Source organism: Passer montanus, unplaced genomic scaffold, assembly GCF_014805655.1.
Source record: "Passer montanus isolate IOZ18808 unplaced genomic scaffold, ASM1480565v1 scaffold16, whole genome shotgun sequence".
In the NCBI taxonomy this organism is placed as follows: domain Eukaryota; kingdom Metazoa; phylum Chordata; class Aves; order Passeriformes; family Passeridae; genus Passer; species Passer montanus.
In genome coordinates, this window is record NW_024363160.1 from 5097991 (window position 1) to 5118280 (window position 20290).

The window sequence follows — 20290 nt, forward strand, 5'->3', positions numbered from 1 at the left end:
TCTACAAAGCCACAAACCACTTTGTTCTGGGGTTACCTCCATACAGTTACTGTTATACAGTTTCTTTATTTATACCTACTGTAAAAGTAATGTTATAATTATATTAAATAGTACGTTATGTGAAAGGTCTATTGATATAACAAATTGTGTCCTACCAACTCTAAATTTGATATCTACTCCTACCAGATGATAAAAGTAAGACTGGTTAAAGACACATTTGCAGGTATGAGTTCTTGGTTTGTTTTAACTCTGAATGTACAGTAAGTAAATTTCTCATTTTCTTCTGCAGGTATTAGTCAGCAGCCCGATCCAGGCTTCACAGGGGCCACCACTCCTCAGAGTCCACTGATGTCACCGAGGCTGGCTCACACTCAAAGCCCCATGATTCAGCAGTCTCAGGCTAATCCTGCCTATCAGTCCTCTACGGAGATGAATGGGTGGGCACAAGGGAATATGGGTGGTAACAGGTAAATCCGAAGAAAACTAAAAGGATCACACAGAGTAATGGGGTCATTTATGGTCTACACTTATTTTTGGGCTCCTTTGATGTAACTGTGTGTTTGTTTGTTGCTAACTATCTGTCCTAAAAGAGATTTCTTTTCAAATTGGCTTGACGAATTGGTTTAAATTCTGTCTTCATACAAGGCAAAGTGAGTGCATAGCTAAAAGACCTGCATCCACACAAAGCATTGCTTTGTCTGTTGTAACTGATCAAACACTGTGTGCCCTTAAGAAGCACCTGTGCTGCACAGTGAACTCCAGCCCCTAACGTTTGTGTGGATGCATTTCTTTTGCATATGATTTTCATCCCACACTGCTTTCTACATGGCTGGATCAGCTAAACCAGAGGCTATGCATTCTACTGCTCTGGAATTGCAGTGACTGGATTATCACCTCCCACTTTAAATGCTGGAGTTGTAACCAGGTTCAGCCCATTAGTACTTGCACATGCTGAGGGTCAGCATATAGCTGTCATTGCCTGACAGCATTGTAGCAATACCTCATGCATGCAGTCACCTTTTCAGCTGAGGCCCCTGCCCCAGTGGGTGTAACTCTAATAATCAGTCTGTCCAAATCACATGGGTTGGATGTTGAACACTATCAGTAGGCAGCAATGAGCTTCCAGTGGCAGTGATCTGAGCTTTTCCTTGGAAAATGGGAGGAGCTGTCAGGTACAGCCTGTATCAGTTGGCACTGGGGTGCACACAGCTATCTCTAGCACAGTGCTTTTGTCATCCTGAAGTTCTCAGGCTTACTGTCCTAGCACAGCAACAAATCTTGTTCCTGCTAGTTGAGAAAGATTTAATAAACCCAAAACACCAGTATTTTATTGATGAGGCTAATCCAAGTAAAGTTCCCCCTAAAGCAGCTGATTTATCTCTTATCCTCATCCTTGTCCATGCCTCATCCTCTCGGTCTTTCTGAAGCATCTGCAGGAGGCGTAGCTACCACTGTCATGGCTTCTGCTAAAAATGGCAGCAGGGGCAGCTCCATAAGTCCAATGGTTGGCTTTGCTAAACTGCAACTCTACAGCAGAGACATGTCAAATGTGCTTACACAAGCCACTGAGTATTCACAATGATCTGCAGTGTACTGTTTCAGCCATCCAGATAACAACTTAAAAATGGGGTGAGGTGGCCTGAAAAGACATGGAATTGGAAGGAAGAGAATGGTGGGATTTTCTGGGTTTGGTCCTGTGCCCAGAATGCCATTGCACTGCACCAGGTCTCAGAGTGCAATAGCCTAACAGAGTACCCAAGTGCAAGGTTGAGTGTTAACCCTGAAAGATTTCCTCAGCTGAGGGAGCAGTGCTTCACAGGGAAGGAGACATCAGCCACTGACACTGAGACACAGCAGCCCTTCCAGTATTTCAGTCTAATGCACATCTTCTAAACAGACACATTGTCAGTAATAATTCTTTCATTGGCTGTTGAATTCTGCTCAAAGACTAGAGAACACTGATGTGTAAACAGTAAAGTGCATTTTAGGAAATGTAAAGATGTCTCTCATATGGCTTTCAACATAATGGGAAGGAAGATACTGTCCAGACAGTGTTTGGACTGAATAAAATCTGGGATGAGGTTTCCCACAGTTACTCCCCCGTAAGTTGTTCAGAAATGCCCTTAAAGAAACATAGATGGTAATTATCTTGGACTTTATGTTGTTTCTTACAGTGCCACATTTTCAAAACCTAATGCAAAGACCTAGTGAACAAATTCCTGCACAATTGCATGTCTATATTTGTAAGCCCGCTTGCCATGATTGTATGTGCAAATCTGGTATTCGTATATGCAAATAGCCTGTTTTGCAAAAAAGAAAGTTTATTACCCTTCTGTAATCTCAGCTCACCAGTCCTGTGCTGTGCTAACACTGGAGGTTAAAGGTGTTTTCCTCTCCCTCCAAACATTACTTTAAAATACATACAAAGCTCCTTTAGATAGCTAATTGGCTGTTCTTGCACATGCATAACAGATTTGTACTCTGCCATAGTTTCACACACAAAGGCATGCATTTTTGTACACAGACATGGGACCTTAAATTTTGAAAATCTACTCCTTAGACATTAATGCAGCTGAAAACTAATTTTTCCTTTGAAGTTGGGATAAATGACAGTATATACAAATTCCAGCTTAAGACATATTTTTAAAAGTTTTTAGTGGCTTCAGCGTTCTAAGTCTGACACATTGCTTTTTCCATTCCTTGCTGTAGCATGTTTTCACAACAGTCCCCACCACATTTTGGGCAGCAAGCAAGCACCAGCATGTACAACAATAACATGAACATCAGTGTATCCATGGCAACCAACACAAGTGGTATGAACAACATGAACCAGATGACAGGGCAGATCAGCATGACCTCAGCGACCTCTGTGCCTACATCAGGGTTGTCCTCCATGGGTCCTGAGCAGGTGAGAATCTAAGGATGTGAGATGACAAGCTAGAGGATTTGCTTTTACTTCCAGTAGTTTTTAGATCCACTGCATTATATTTCTCTTAGTAGTTGTCTTGAGAAATGACGATGTTAACAGGGCTTTGGTTTTAGCTCTGCACTCGAATAGCCAAGGTGACCAGTGAGGTAGAGAGCACTGTAGCTAGCTCCTGGACTTCCATGGGCAGCACATGCTGATGGTAGCTCCAGTTCTCAGTAGGTAAGTGTCTGTAGCACAGTTGCAGTTGTTGATTTTCCCAGCAGCAGAGGCTGGAACTGGATGGCAGGCAGCTGCTTCCTAGAGGGAAGAGTGAAAGCTGCCTGTATGGGCAGGGTTTGGAAGAGGCTTCAACTGCCACAGTATTTGTCATTCCAAACAATAAATATTCAATCAGCTTTCAGAGCTATCCATGTGGCCACTTTACAAGCACTAAATGCATGGTTTTTGTAATGTGGTGCATATGAAATAGGTTGCTGAATCAGTAGGTAAGTAACCTGTTCTTTTCTGCTGAGAGGATGTTTACACACTCATTCTTATTTGATACTGCTACTTAGGGTATCTGAAATAAGAAAAAATAACATTTCTGTTTGCCAACCTACAATTAAACTCTCTCAGTACATTATTAAGTGTTTGATAAACAAATCCTATTAATTAACAGGCTCGTATATTTGTTTCAAAGCTGACCTTCAGCTTCTTCAAAAATACAGCCTTGAAATTATGGACTTTACTTAGAAATGTTGGCAGGAAGGTACCTCTTGTGTCTTCAGGTAATATCTCCTGCTATAGACATCTCTTGCTATAACTTTTTCTGATACCATAATGTTCCAGTTTAAAGCTGGTTATGTTGATGGCTTGATAATGTATGACTTTTTTCCAGCCTAAATTTGATTACAGAGTATTTACTTTTCCAGTATTGTCCTTTACCTTAAATAGCTCTTTTCTTCTCCTGCGTTTTAGAAAGATTCTATCAACATTATTTTTTTTTGTTAGTTTGGGTAGATTTTTTTTTGTTTAGTTTTGGGTTTTGTAGGGATTTTCTTGTAAACCAAACAAGCCATGGTTTTTCAGTCTCTTAGGCTTTAAACTCCCTTTGCTTTCCCGCAGCTGTTCTAGTTTGAATCAGTATTTCCTAAGCACCAGAGCCATGTGCATGACACTAGTTCTTCCCCATTTCTCTTGGAATACTCTGACAGATATAGCTGCAGATCACATTTGTCTTTTACAGCTGCTACATGCTGGTTACCCAAAGTAATTTTGATACTCCCGAATCTGTCACCTTCTCTGATACTCCCAGTTGCTAAGCCAAATTATAGCAGACTTTGTTTATTATTAGTTACTGAGTTAATAGAGTTGCAGACATTTACTCTAGTAAAACAATAGTAAAACCAAAAAATAAAAGAAAGGGGACTTAAAGGTTATGACCCGATCTGAATTCTCAGCATACCCATGCTACACAATTTTTCCTAGGAACCTGAATTGACTAACTGCATTGTAGAAAGAGATCTGGTTTTATTTCAAATATTTCCATGCTGGCTACTGTTTCCCCTGGCACAGCTGTCACACTGCTTTTCCTTCCTGTTAGACTACAAGATCTTGTTTCAAGATAGCATTTATCTAACTTCTAGTAAGCTAAATAGGCTGAGGTTCTTTATCCATCTCAACATTTGGATTTCAGCCCATCAGTCCCTTTTTTGGATCTACTTTAAACTCTGTTGTTGTGACCTCCTCCTAGAAATGTGAATGGAGTGACCAGAGACAGTGATTTAACAGTGACTGTACCACAGCTGTGTAGAATCAAGTTCTGCTTGTAATTTCTCTTCCAGTGTATGGATTGCCTTGTTTCTTTTGGTGATAATGTCACAACGAAGCCCTTATGATGGTCCCCCAGATTCTCCTCAACACATTCTACATAGATGAAACCTGCATTCTTTGTTCCCAGAAGTATTGCCTCCCTCCTGTCTCCATCAAATTGCATTTCTTAGATTGTGTCTGTTAAAGCAAAGTGTTGTGGCTCATTCTGTAGCAGTAACCTGTTTCCTCTTGTTTACCACCCCTGCATTGTGTCATCTGCAAGCAAATGTTTTATGCTTGGTCTAGGTCAGAGGTGGCCAGCTGACAGCTGAGGAGCCATTTCTGGGCCACAAGGCAGTACTTTTTAGTCCTCAGGAATGTGCTGTACTGCTTTGCATTTTCTTTCTTGAGAAACACAAGTAACTAAAAATGTATACTTGAATACTAAAATTGATACCTTTTTTTTCCTGTTTTCAGGGCATAGTGTTTTACTTAAGTGACGTCTTTATTTAGCAATTGACCTAGACTCTCCTGAACTTTTTCTTGTAACTGGTGGTTTTCAAAATGACTGTATTTTCTGTAATTCTGCTGACTGTTGCCATTTCATTCATTTTTGGGGTTTTCTTATACTGTTATCTACACTTCTGTTTACTTATTCAGTGTCACTTTTTGTTCCACAATACATAATTTGAACTTCACATGCTTGTCTCCTTCTAACCGCAGCGAGACTAACAGTGATTCACTGTTACTCTCTGCAAATGTGTTCTAGTTTTTGAAAAAAACTCAACATTATTACTATTGGATGGTTTTGGAAGTAAGATCTTATTACCTAATAATAAACAGCTGTGCCTGGACTGACTTACATGGTGAGAAGCAGGTATATTACCCCTGGTACCAAACAGCCTGGTGCCAAAAAGATTTTGTTGGTTCTCTTTCCTCTCTTCTTGTGGCACTATGCTGTATCAGACAGATACATCCAGAGCTCAGAAATACTGAGTTTGGTGTTTATCTGCTCATACTTGTGTTGTTTCCAACTTCTCTTGTTTACCACCTGGGCTCCCAGCACCACCAGGCAAAAAGATTGTGGCCAAAATGGGCTTGGTAATTATTATATACTTAGAGGCTCTTTTATATACTTGGGGAATGAAATCTTGTCTCATTATGGTCTTCACTCCTACAATTATGTTACATCTCTTCAGGCTGCTGTTACTAGTGTTTCTTTTAGGAGGCTGCTACCAGGAATGCTGAAATGCTGGCTGCCAGGTCTGCAGGTTCTTCCTGTCCAAAACAACTTCCCCAGGCATCAAGAAAGTAAACCTTCCTGGTGTCGCACCATTCCGAGATCTTACTGTGCCCTTGTCCTCATCTTCCTGTTGGCACAGTGGGCTACTGCCATGGTTTTACCTGTTATTATTTTGCGTCATGGGTCCACGCTATTTACTGAGCTACCAAAGAAGCAGTTTGAAACCTGTGCAAGAAAAGAAGCTTTTCACTATCTGATGTAAACCCCTATTTAGAAGTCCAGTCAGAGTAGTTGTGTATTAATCTGCACAGGGTAGTACTCCCCAGGCCAAAGTTATCACGGCATTTAAGAAGAGTTATCTTGAAATGGTATTTTGATTTAGTTCAGAATACCAGATTAAAGAAGCTCTGGAGTGGTAGGAAACTTGCTATATACACACCTTTTATGTAACTTTGGTTTATGGGAGACTACTAATTTTGCTTAATGCAAAGGAATTGTAAAACATCTTTGATCTTTTGTTTTCAAACTTTATATATGATAACACCACTTTACCTTTCTTCAGAAAGTTCTAGAAAACCTTTCAATTTCTTTGTCCTTTTCCATACTTTTCTAACTGATCTTTCTTGCAGTCAGAAAAGTTAATGTCGGGTGTTTTAAGGTCTTCTGAAGCAAATGTGTTTATATCACAAAATAGTTTTTTTGAGTTTGGGTTGAGTTTTCTTTATATCTGGTACAATGTCAGTCAGGATTCTTGCAACATTACTGGCAAAGAGATTCTTTGATAGAAACTTCATTGATGCCTTTGTTCCTTTTGTAGTGGCCTGGAGCCACCTTCCTTTTCCATACGTGTCCTAAGTGCCATGAGGCAAATCATGCAGTCGTCTTTTGGTTCCAAAACTGCTGTTGGTTTAGGATACAAATTGTTTATTTCTGCTTTCATTTTTACCTCCCTTTGTCTACTAAACAATCAGAAAAGGTATTTGTGCTTGCACATTCTAATGAATATTGATTAGTAGCAGAAAGCACTTTTTAAACATGGATTCATCAGTTGCATGCAGATAGAGCTGCAAAGCTGTCTGTTATCTCTCTTTCTGAATAAAATAATGTGGTTCTCTTCCGTTCTGATTTAAATTTTTCACGTTCAGATGTAAAAATCTCTCCACTTCAAGGAGCAAAAAGCATCACTAGGAGGCTTGCAGCACTTAATTTCTTTGGAGTCAGAATTCCTAAGGCAAAAATATTTTAAGTTTTTAATCTTTCCCATTGAGTTGTAGTCTTTGGCAGGACTGGAAACCAATCTTTAAGTGGTTGCATATGAATGTATCTTTCAAAATCAGTAACTAGCAACAGAAATAAGAGTCAAGAGGACCTGAAGTGAGAAGACTTTGTGTCGTGAATTCAAGACAGTCTTCCTCAACAAGAGAAGACTGAGACAAGATTTTACCAATAAATATGTCTGGAGGGAGAGTGTCATGAGAATGGGATCTACTCTGAGGGAGCAGAATTGACTCAAGAAAGTCTTCCTAGAAAGAGGTTTCTTTCTTTCCCTGATAAACTTTGTAAGGAAAACTGTTTCTTCTGATATTTCAGAAACTTGCTGAAGGACTCTCTTTTGTATTTTATGCCAGTTCCTACATGGTGAGATTAATCCTTTGACTGAGAAAGCAGTGCTGTAAATTTGGCAAATTACACCTGACTAAGCATGACAGACCTTTTGGTTGTGCAGAAACACACAGCTTCAATACTTTCCTGTGACTGTGTTCCGAAGATCGTAGAGACCATCCTTTAGAAAAGCATGCCACTTCACATTTTCCCATTTGATGTTGTCTTTCTCCCATTGCTTATGAACAGAAAAGTATTGTTAAAACTAAGTCAGTAGTTGGTATAATTTAGCCTACATGTTATCTCGTCAGGCTTTGAAAAAAAAGTGTGTGGTGGTTTGCAAGCAGCAAAGCCGCATGTTGAGGTTAGGAAGGTAGTTACATGTTTCTGCTTTCAGAACCTTGATAGCAGGGATTTCCTCTTCAGATAACACTGACATAATCTATGGAAGTGCTTTGTAAAATATGCATAAGGGTCATAGTATCAGGAATTAAATCTTTGTTGTTGACTGTGAAGCAGAATAATATAAGTCAAACACATGCTGTGCAAGAGGAGTGCCTGGCTATGCAGCCACTTCCCTGACTTGAGCATGGTCTCAGGAGTGGACATTGGTACATGCAAGTAGTGTAATGGTCTGTAATCCTCCTTTTTAATTCCCAGCCCTCCTCCCAAGATATTTTTTGATTCATTCTCCTTAATATCTTGTTACCAATAGGTTAATGATCCTGCTATGAGGGGAGGCAATCTCTTTCCAAACCAGCTGCCTGGAATGGATATGATAAAGCAGGACGGAGATGCAGCACGGGTAAGAAATGGGGTACGGGCGCAGCAGAGCTATGAATATACTGAGGCTGGAGTGGGTATCTTTTTACTTACAAAGTTCCAAGTGCCCTGGATAATAGTAATTAATGTGAGGGAGGATTGCTCTGTAGGCACAGAGGAGGAAGGAGGGAGGGAGGGACAGATGGACGATGGAAGGACAGACGGAGAGCGGCCGAGTGACGCGGGGGAGGCGCCATCTAGCGGCGCCTCCTCCTGGGCCGGGGCGCAGTTAAGTTCTCTGCTGTTAAAGAAGAGGAATTTGAGTAATAGGGGAAATTGGAAACATCTGTCTGAAAAGTTAATAACATGAGTGAAAATGAAGATTGTGGAAGTACTGAGGCAGAAGTAACCATACATATATTTTATTGTATCCCTGTCTTTTTTGTATTCATGTGTATTTAAAACTTCCTGGAAGCCAGTTCTTCTCACATCTTCACCTTGCTCATATAAACATACAACTGTCTGTCTCCAAGAGTGGGGGATCTGTACAAAAAGAGTCTCCTCTGCAGCCATTTCATGGTCACTTTGATTCATAAAAAGATGCAGTGTATTCTGCTCTAGCAGAAGTTGTTACATACCAAGGCATCATTACAGAATCATAAATTGGTTTGGGTTGGAAGGGACCTTAAAGATACCTAGTTCCAACCCCCTGCCATTAGACCAGCTTGCTCAAAGCCCCATCCAACACTGAATACTTCCAAGGATGAGTCATCCACGACTTGTCTGGGCAACCTGTTCCAGTGCCTCACCACATTCACAGTAGTGAATTTTTTCTTATATCTAATCTTGAACTACTCTCTTTCAATTTAAAGCCATTGTCCACTGTCCTGTCACTATATGCCACGGTAAAAAGTCTCTCTCCAGCTCTCTTGTGCGCCTTTTTAAGTACTGGGAGGCTGCTAGAAGGTCTTCTACTTAGTGTGTTCCCTAACCAGTTAAATTTCATGTGCTAAGAGAAGCCTGGCTGTCAGAGAAGAAAATACCAAGTACTGCTGAAGAAAGAAAGGGAATAAGGATGTTGAGACAGAAGCAAACTGAAGGAGGAGGTAGTTTTTAAATAATTGTTGAAGAGAGTGAATGTGGCAGAAAGGGTATGAGAGATGGTGGAAAGAAGTCAGGGTGTAGGTACAAAGAAATGAGTGGCATGACTTCTGGCAGGGAATCTCTGGGGTGTAAAATTATAATAACAGAGTCAGTGCTATGATAATGAGAGGGAAAGTAGCAATGCATAAGAGAAGCTTTATTTCACCTGAAGAAAAGCAACTTCTTCAAACCTCTCAAACTATTTTGGAAAGGTACATCAGACGGCACTTTGTGATTTTATGTTTATTCTACTAATGTACCTCTGTCAATAAAAATGCAGTTCATATGCTCTATAAATACCTTTCACTGAACTTTGAACTGTAATAGAGGTTAAACAGCTGTTTTTTTCATGCAGCTGAGCCATAAAGTACTCCTACAAAGCTTTTTTTTTTCCTGTAAGAAACTTCAGGTTGTGAAGTTTTGAGTTACATAATTTTTTTCAAGTCACTTGTATAGTGGGAGTGTTTATTTAGTAGCTCTCTGGAGATACTGTTTCCTAAATGTCTACACTGACAGTAAGGACATAATTGGATTTTCATTTTTCTTTTCACTTCAAAAACCATTAACAGATGGTTAGTGAAGTGCCTCTCAGCATGTTAGAAAGAGGAGTCAGGAGTCAAAGTTTAGTTTGTCCGTATTAGTCAGGGCATGAGGGATGTGAGTGTGGTGTCTCTGTGCTGTGATGAAAGAAGGAGGAGCCACGAGCAGGACTCAGTGCTGGTCACACCCAAGGAGCTCCAGCTACACCAGCTAAGCTGGGAATAGGAGATGTACAAAACGTAGGACCTTGCTTTCCTGCCTTGCAGGATAATTCCTGACACTGATTTTGTCAGCAGAGTTATACTTCTAGGCCTTGTGAGAGTGCTGAGGAAGGTGTGGTAAGGTCCAAAGCACAGTACAGGCAGCTTCCAGAAGGCAGCCTAGCAGCATGCACGTGGACTGGTGAGAAAGCTGCCTACCGACCAGCACTGTCCCGGAGCAAACAGGGCCTTCCTCATGCATGACAGGAAGCTGTGAGCAAAGAGCTGCTCCACAGCCAGAGCCATGGGATGTGAGTGAAAAGCAACCCCAGGGGAGGGGGAAAATGGGTTTGGCTGGATTGACTCTCTGACCTGACTGACCACAGCACCCCATGGGAGCAGGCATTTACAAGGAGAGGAAAACAGAAAGTCACAGACTGCAGCCACTGGAAGGAGTAGTCTTAAAACAACTGTGAAAACCACATCCTGATGTTTTTGTGAATAAGAAAGAAGATAATCAACTCAGCTGAAACCAGTTTGTACTATATTTGTGTAAAGACATCACAAGGGTATTAAGTATGAGGTAAAAAACATCTCTAGGGATCTGTAGCTGAAGCTGGCTTTACTTCTTTATTCCCTTTTTCATTATGAGTCTTGGAAGGAAAAGTGAGCCAGGGCAGTTGTTTCCTTTGACAGTGATGCAGCACTAAGAGAGATTTTTGCACATATTCTGAAAATGAGACTTCTTTTAAATTCTGTTGCTATGCCTTCAGCTGGAGTTTACAAGAGGTGGATGACCTTGATTTATTATAACATCCAGGATAATTTAAATGAATTAAGGACCTAAGAATGCAGTGAAATCAAACCAACACTGATATCAAAGGAACTAAATCACTGGTCAATTGTATCAGTGTACACAAAGAATAGTTTAGCTTCATAAATTCCAATTAAATTTCAGGTGTAAAGCATTACAGTCATGCACAGTTGCCAGTGGATGTTGCACTCTAGCATCCCAGATCTCATTGACCTGTCCATCCTCAGTATCCCAGCAGGAAAAATTAATTTGTTTTTCCCCCATTTGTCTTCTTTTGCAGAAATATTGCTGACCCTGAGGGTGGTTTGGTTGCTCCTTTCTTCAGCTGACTGGGCTTACGGCCCCAAACCCTTACCAGTTTGAAGAGCTGTGTCTGTTTGTCGTGTCCCCGCGGAGCTGCCAGCCCCGGCGGCTGCCTGCTGCCAACAGGACTCAGCCCTGCCTTCCCGAGGGGAGCGGGGATCCTTGCCGAAGAGCAGCCTCTTCTTTGACAGTCTGAAGCTAGCGTACAGACATTGCTCAGTCTGTTCACTGCATTCACCTTAGTGCAACTTAGATCTCTCCTGCAAAGTAAATGTTGACAGGCAATTTTCATAAACCATGTCAGATTGAATGTATTTAAATGTATGTATTTAAGGAAAAACAACCATGCTCTCGTTCTGTTTCTGTTTAGTTCTAGACCTTGGGGTTTTTTTGCTTTGTTTTCCCTGGCTTACACAGTCTGGTGCAAAGGATTCAGTTCTGTCTGAAAACTGGTGTTTTAGACTAAGGCCTGCATTTTGGGGCGGAGAGGAGGCCTGGAGGAGGGCATAGAAGCAACGTCTGGTACATTTAGAGACCTCCAACTAGCATGTTCCACTGACAGCAAGTCAGAGAAGATCAACTGATGCAGAAAACTATACAGACCAATTTTGAATGGGGTTAAAGTTGTGAAAAAGATGAAAACTACCCTGTGAGAGGGCTGTTTATAAGGGGTGATTTGGTTGGGTTTTGTGGTAGTGTTTATGATCCAAGTCATTAATCCAAACATACAAGTTGGTTACATTCTCATTTAATTAAATTCCTAACAATCAGCAAATATGTTTTTTTTTTTAACCTGGCTCTCCTGACCTCTGTCATCTTACTCTTTCTAGTATAATTAAAAAACAGGTTACTCCTTTATTTCCTTAGGTGTGTTTCCAGCATCTGCTCAGCCAGTTACTGGATGCTGAACAGCAAAGTTCAATGGTAATGCATGTAATGATTATGGTAGTGGCAGAATTGGTGCATAATATCAAAGATACCTGCTTTAAAGCATGATAATTTCTGGTTCCCATCCCCTTAGCTGGGAAAATAACAATTCCTGTAATACCTATAGCAGATATCACTACAGACTTCACCACTATCATGTTTCTGATTATTTTAAAGCAGTGTGGACTATGAAGACGTTTTGTAAGGTACATAAAATCCAGTTTATATGTAAACAAGCAATAATTTAAGTTGAAAACTTAAGTGTTTTACTTGTATAATTTTTGTGAGATATACATGTTGTGAAGTTGATTCCAAATGAGGTACTTCAGTATTAAATTAGATATCTTCTTAGCCGTGTGTGTCTCCTGGAAAAGTGTTTTGTAAAGGATCACAATGCCTTGATTAGACCTAATTTGTAGGCTTGAGACTTCTCATTTTCTAAGCCTTGTGATTCTGCTCATAATACCATTTAATTAACCTATATTATATGCAGCCACTGTAGGAACCAGTTCTTGATTTTTGTATGTTTATATCCTTTCGTAACAAATCTTAGAAAAACTGTTACTAAGCAGGCCACTGTTAAGGTGTGTTGGTTTTTTTCCTTGCCCACTGTGGTTTGAATAATCTTTTACTATACTGACATCAGTTTCTGAGGACTTGTAATATTAAGAAATTGATGAGTTTGACCTGTTTTCTTTCCACTGGTTCCTAATTGTTTAGGAATGGTATTCCGTAATTCAGTGCTCCCACTGAGACTCTCCAAACCGTGAGCCCGCTCCCTCCACCTCCATCTTTCCCTATGGAGGGCTGGAGAGGAGAATTGGAGGCACAAAAGGTAAAGATCATGGGTTGAGATGAGAACAATTTCCTGGAAACAGCAATGAGATAAGAAAACAGTAACAGCTACAGTACTAGTGACAGAGGGTACAAGAAAGAGAGGAGATTCTCACGGAAACCCAGGACATGCCGATGCTCCCTCCGCCACTGCGCTGATCCAGAAGAGAGCCCTTCTCCTGGGAAGAGACTCCCTTCCCCTGCCCCGGCAATGAGGCAATGATGGGAGGTGTTGCAGAATAACCTCCGGGTCCTAGCCATGCCCTCTCCTGGCTTCTGCAAAAGTTAACCCTATCCTGGCCGGAACCAGGACACTAATCCACAAACTTTCTAACCTGAATGCAAATTTTTTTGATGAAATGTAAAATGCAATGCATTTTATAATATCTCATCAGCCCTGCCTTTTGGGATTGAAAGGTTTGTCTTGTTGTCATTTAATTTGTTTTGGTATTCAGGTGGGAGTTCAAATAAAATAGCAGCTATGCTATGTTAAGGCTGAGGAAAATATGACAAAGGCTGTTTCTGTGTTTGTTCTTAGAGAAAACAGTGCCACCATTTTGGAGAAGCAACACTTTTTCAGCTGTCACCGTTCTGTTGCCGAACTCAAACAGAATGTTTAGTCAGCTGAGCCATTCTTTGACCTGCTGATGGGAAACAAAAATAACCATCAGCCCTAACCTCCACAGCCTCATTACTACATTGGTCTTGAACTTGCATTATGTATCTGACAAGAAAATTACTTACATAAGAAATGTATAAATTTTAAGGAATTAATTTCATGCACCACAAAGTGTAAATGAGTTTAAAAATAATTTTGTTGCTATTCCATTATTTTTTTGTTCTTAACCGTAACCTCTGCAGATAGATTATTCTTTTTCACAGTGGAAAAAAATAGTTTAAATTTGTCCCATTTCACAACAGACCTGCAAACCCTTATCTGTAGTGATTATGATATTTCATCATCCATTGCCATTTTGATAGAAAGGAGATTGTACCTATCACTTTGGCTCCGTTTGGGTTCATTGTGACTTTTGTCGTCTTCTAAGTAATGAAAGAGAAAAGTGAGTGAAGGAATCTTCTGATCATATTGATCACTATAGAAACAAAAAAGCCAAATCAATTCCCTTCATTATCAGTATTTTTCATCCTGTATACAGTAAATTTGTCAGAGAAAGTACTTGGATTTTGTTTTAAGAGAACAATTAATCAGTGTTCTATTTACATTATTAAATGTGAAAGGCGCATAATGTGAAAAATAAGCATATATACATGGTCGTACGACCCGTTTAAGTGTTCATGTAATGTGGTGAGTTTAAAAAGTGAAGTGAGCTGTTTTGCTACAAGGAGTTAATTTGTACTCAATCCTTAAAATATTGTCCCACACCGGTATCCCTTTGGGCCTGTATTAATTAAAAGCAATGTTTTTGCAGTTTATACAATACATTTTTTAATCTTTGTTTAAAAGCGGAATTCATATGGGCTTAACAGAAGAAATGGGTGGCACAGCTCCACTTGCAGAACCCAAAGATACACAATCAGTTTTGAAATGCAACTTAAGCCATTAATTGTTGGTGTGAATTTAAAAGTTTTCTAGTATTTGTATGGTAGTATGCTGCCTAAGAGCAAAAGCATTCTCTGCACAAAAGAAAATTTACTGTAGTGGCTTTGATTTTAATTAGAATTTTCTCCCTGGTGTTTCTTTGTAGACTAAAACAAAATCTTTTAAGTTTCTTACTACAGGTAAAAGCTATGTGCAAGAACCTCAAAATGCTAAAATCTAGCATAATGCCTTAGATCTGTTTTTAAGTCTTGTATATTCCTACATAGCTGTCTGATGTATTATATTTGTATAGTGAATTGTGTACAATTTTGGAATAAGTGCATCATCACTTAATCTTTATGTTGTTCAATAGAGATGATGGACACATTTCTTCAAACATTTACTGTCATTTAATTTTTTTTCCCTTTATGTCATTTGTGGGTTTTATTTGTACAGTTCATCATGAAGTTGCATCTGAGATGTGTGTATATGAAAAGATTATACAAGGGTAAAATTAAGCAATATATAAACTATGGTTCTTCAGGAGAAAGCTTACAGTGTTTCAGGTTGTGATTTATTTTCAAAACGGAGTTGACTCTGAACATCACTTTGTTCACCTGCATTGATGTTTGTATTTCTAGTGTTAGCAGTTTATGCAAAGGTAGATATATTCAGAGAAATTTTAAATACATTTATGCAAGTTAATATTGCTTTGCTGATGCTATTTGCTTATTTGATGTTAAATAATGCTATTGTAAATAAAGAATTCTGTTGTTATTGCATCATTTAATAAATTTTAATGCCTTCGGGTTTTACATGGCTTTAGAGATTTCAACAGGTTTCTGTTGTGTCTTCATTTGTTCGTGGAAGGGTATAAGATGTAGCACTAAAGCACTGGAGGGTAGATGGATTGCTAGGTTTTAAAAAGGCAGCAGGCACTGGTAGTGAATTTATATTCTAGCTAGTTGTTACTTGCAAGTCCTTTCATCTTTTCAGGACTGTGTTGACTGAAAATGTTTATCACATGGCTTAATATGAGAACAGTTCATTATGAGTACTTTTTTTTTAATCAGTCAGGATGAAATGGGCATGTTTCATGGCAGTGTCAGCAGAGGCAGACCTCAAATGTGGAGATGAGAAGAGTTACAGGCTTGTTCTCCTTGCTATGCCAAATGGTGGATTTAAGACAATTGAAAAGGTTTGATTGGTCAATTAAAAAAAAAAAATACAAAACCCAAACAAACAAACAAAACCCAATAAGAATGCTTGTTGCATTCCAGAATGTACAATGTAAAGAATGATCTTATGTTGTCTCTGAGAAATGGATGAAGTGGAAAAACTATATTAAAAATTTTAGAAATTGAAGTTGTTTTATAGACCTTCAAACACTGGTAATGTTTTGCCATTCCAGCCAAAACAAGGCTTATCCTGCAGTTCTCTTATTTTCAGCAAAATAGTGGTGGTATGAGGAAACTAAGGTCACATTACATTGCAAGGAAGGGAAGTTTCTTCCCAATGTGGAGTCACAAGCAAGCAGAGAAAAGGTCCATGTAGTAAGAAGCAAAATGTTTCCAATGGGACCCTTGCCTTTAGATGTTCTTATAGTTAATTAATACTGAAAAGAAGGTACAAAAGTTCTAGCTAAGACTCCTGGCATCAAAATATGATGAGCTAATGATGACCTCTGATGCAACTGGCTTTATGAAAGAGAAGCACTGCCTTTTACTTTCTAGATCAAGCTCTGTTGACAGAGACCAGTGCATCTGACATATGGACAAGTTCTTCTAACCCGATGTCAGGGCCAAAGAAAAAGTGGCTCTGCCTTTTGAAGGTACATCTGGTAAACTGTGCACTGAGTCTCGCAGACTGGATTTTTCACAGGGATAGAACAGGGATGCCTGGTAGTCATTAATTGTTCCCCAGTTTGTTGGTCACCATTTACAGTTCTTTATGTGTGTTCCAGTGTTAAAAGGAAGGCTACATGTCATGCGTGCTTGGGCTCAGGCTGTGGCAAGGGCAGAGAGCAGCCAGTGGTATCAGCCCTCTGCCTTGGTTCTTGGACTGAGAAATGTGGAGATAGAGATGCCAAGTACAGCTCAAGTGGGCCTCTTGACTGAATTCACACCCTGTCTCCTGGAACAGTGATGACAGTGAAACCTTCCTCATGGATTAGTTCTTGTCCTGAAGAAAGCAGAACTCAGAGCACCTGGAGTGATTCTGTCAGCTGTGTGCATGCAGTGAGTATGTATGACTTGTGTAATACCACCTTGTTGAAATCCCTGCTGGCACTTCAGCTGAACTCCAGCTTTTAACACAGGTCAGTTCAGAACCACAGTAAGAGGTCATACTTCTAAGTCAGCTAAAAGAAGGAGGAATGAACACAAATTGATGAAGTCCTTAGGAGATGTAGGTCAGGAAAGGTCCAAGTTGGAATTAGTGTGAGTGAACCTGTATGAACAGCGGTCCTTCAGAGCTGGGCATTGAGCTTTTTGCCACTTCAGGACAGGTTCTTGGGACATCTCTCAGCTGAAGAAGAAACCACACCTAGAGTTAAAGACTCCGGTGGTATGATGGACCCCATTAACCCTTCTCACACTTAGGTTCTAGTCTGAGCCTCCTTTGTTACTGCTGCTAATAACTCCAGCCTCAGCCAGCATGGTGGGCTTAAGCCAGATGTTGTGACCAGGACATCTTGTTTCTTCTCTTCAGGCTCTTGTTCTGTATACTTACCTTGGGGATGAAAAAACCACACTTGATTGCATTACAGGGTTTAAGTTTAAGGAGCATCTTGGAGTCCAGAGGCTGAAATTCCTCAGTTTCAGTGGGTTTTTTTCAGTGGTATTTTTCAATTTGTATGAGGAGGCTGGAAAAACAAAAAAAACCCAGAATCTCTAATCAGAAGTTTGAGAGGCACTCAGGAGAAAAAAAAAAATTTAAGATCAAGAAGAGGATTTTAAAGGACAGTTAGAGAAACATTTGATGGTGGCTGAAACAGAACATTCTGCCTGAAAGAGTGAAATCTGACAACTGTACCCTGCCATATGAACGTGGTGGAGTGCTCAAGGGACAGTTGTGTGAGTGTGCATGTTTGGTGCATCCAGCTGCACCAGCCAGCAAGTAAAGGACCTGAAAAGCTCCATGTGAGGGCTGGGACTGTGGGCAGGGATACTGAGCAGGCAGAAGGGCTGTGCCCAGAGAGAGGCCATCCATGAACCAGTGTTTGTGAGCCTAGAAAGGGAGGGCATGATGTGTTTTCATCAGTGAACATAAAGCTCTATCAGTTAAAGAAGAGGTGGAAACTTGGCTGTGTTCATTTCTTACATGGGTACCACAAGTGGTTGCGGTTGAGGGTAGCACCTTGTTCATGGCAATCTGTGTGACTGAATGTGTCAGCATCCTCTGTGTATGCATCCTGTGTCTGTGTCTCTGGCATTTGTGCTCAGCTTTGCTGCTGGGTGAACCTGCAAACCATGGCTGCTGTCGTTAGACAAATGCTGTCATCATTCTTACACATGAGGGAGGGTGGGCAGGAAAATCCAGAGTCAGCCACTGTGATTGTCAGGAGCACAAGAGGTCACTATGTCCAAGGATGCTCCGATAGCTCCCTGCTCCAATGGGATGAATGTTCTGTTATTCCTCCACCCCCAAGGAGCTGGAATTCTTCTGTGGATCATTAAAAGATTCTGGCCTTAACAGCAGCAGTTTGAGTGCAGGGGACAGGCCAAGTTACAGTTTGAATGCCATCCAATTGGTGTTTCCCCCACCTCCCCTGAAATTAGGCACTAAAGGCAGAAACACTCCATGACGAAAGGGTGGCTCTGTGCAAAGAAAGGAGCTGAGAGCATTCAGACCGTTTTTCCACCAGACAGCCACAGGTAAAGCTAGTTCACACAGCAGCAGAAACTTTGCTTGGAATGTGTCAGTTCCTACTGAATATGCTCTAAACTACTCAACCACCACTCACTGAGACTTCATTTAAGGATGAAGAAGCATTCTTAGCAAAGACTGGGGAAACCAACATTCTCCCAGTCCCATACAACTGCTGGGGAGGTGAAGCTGCTCCAACTTCTGTGATGTGCCCAGGAATTTCTCGCTAGGAGATATTCCTGTGAAGACAGAGGAAGAAACATGAAAAGTGTCTCTCCCATCCAATTTCCAGGCTATACTTCAACTACTCAGGATGCTAGAAGGTCCCACAGTGATCCTGACTGGAGTAATTTATTCAGCTCCCTGCAAACTGTTGGCAAAGTGTCTTTAAAACACAATAACAATAGATATTCCTGGCTTTGCTTGTGTGTTCACTCAGTGACCCACTCCAACAAAGGGAAGAGGATTGCATCTCTCTGACAGGATTGGTTTGATCCAAATTTTAGACTGGCTTCCCCACCTCTTTCTTGTGCATGTATTTTTCAGTTAATTCTCTACTGTACATTGTACACTGTACATTGTCTACTGCCTATTTTACGCTCTCTCAGTGTACTTGACATTAGTTGAGAACAATTAATTACTTTTGTGAAGTGACAGAACAAATGGTAACACCATTGAAATGCTGCTGTATCTAAAGATACAGCTGGTACAGGAAGAGGAAAGTTCAATCACCTTAATGTTGTTTCCCTCTTTTTTAATAGTCCACCAGCAGATTGAGTTGCTCTTCTGCTACCTCTCCTCTTCTATAGCAATAAACTGTTTCTGCTCTGACCTCATCTAAATTGCAATTCAGGTTATTTCCATGGCAGCATCTGGTGCCATTGCTGGGATTCCCATGTCCATGCTGCAGCTGAGTATCGGTGTAGGTGCTGGGGCACAGGGAGGCCACACGTGGGCAGATGATCATCAGGGAGTGCTGTGGCACTGTAGTCTTTGGGGAACTATAGGGATGCCCACAGGTGTAACTTGTGTGTTTGGAAATGTGCAGAAGGCAGGCTGCTTTAAACCTGGAGTAAAGGAGATGTAGAGTGGATGTAAGATTGATGAAGAACTCACAGGTGTCCAAACTGAGAGGTGACTGAATGCTATGCAAGCAGCCTGCAGGGATGTCCCTTGGCACTTGTCTTAATCATGCATCCCCACATCAGTGCAAAGGAATACACTCCAAAATCCTGCAGCAGGGAAGGGAGGCTAATAGATTTCTCTGATTACTTTGTAATATGACATAAAATCAGGGAAGGGAGGCCCTCTGAGCTGGGGCTGTCCACAGTGCTGACTGGACTGTTGGGGGTGCATCTGCAAGGCTGCCCTTGTGCTTCCCCCCCTCCCCCGAGGTCATGACTTTTTTAATGCACTAAATGCCTTTAACCTCTTAGAGAATGTTAAAGCATCTAAAGATTAATCTGCAATATAGTGGCAATGGTGCTTCAAGCTCTTTTCCTCTCCTGGACTCTGTGTCATCAGGCTTCTAGAAAAAGGAAACCTTTTGTTTCTGGTAGTGTCTACAATTTAATTTAAAATTTTATGTTGTACTTATTTGACTTCATTTCTCCTGAATCTCTAATGTGAGAATGTCTCCCCTAGTACCTCTCCCTCTTCCTTTGCTGTGATACCTGAACACAGCATCATCAAAAGATTCCAGATTCACTGGCAACACTTAAATTCTAAATATAACTCAAACCTTTCTGTGCAATCAGAGCTCAAAGACTTATTCCTGTAAATCAGATTAATGCTG

The 20290-nt window shown here is 40.6% G+C and overlaps 1 protein-coding gene across 4 annotated transcripts in view; it reads left to right on the forward strand.

Moving 5' to 3' along the window:
- The window catches only part of NCOA2 (nuclear receptor coactivator 2), a 188379-nt gene extending 172916 nt beyond the window's left edge, over window positions 1-15463 (forward strand). For 3 of the 4 annotated variants that reach the window (XM_039702784.1, XM_039702782.1, XM_039702785.1), the window contains 4 exons: window positions 290-467; window positions 2710-2908; window positions 8281-8370; window positions 11305-11637. In XM_039702784.1, the coding sequence (XP_039558718.1) occupies window positions 290-467; window positions 2710-2908; window positions 8281-8370; window positions 11305-11316 (479 nt within the window). In that variant the 3' untranslated portion in view covers window positions 11317-11637. Of the gene's footprint in view, window positions 1-289; window positions 468-2709; window positions 2909-8280; window positions 8371-11304 lie in introns of all 4 variants that reach the window. The other variant, XM_039702781.1, reaches the window with a different exon arrangement.
- The last annotated feature ends 4827 nt before the right edge of the window (window positions 15464-20290 follow it).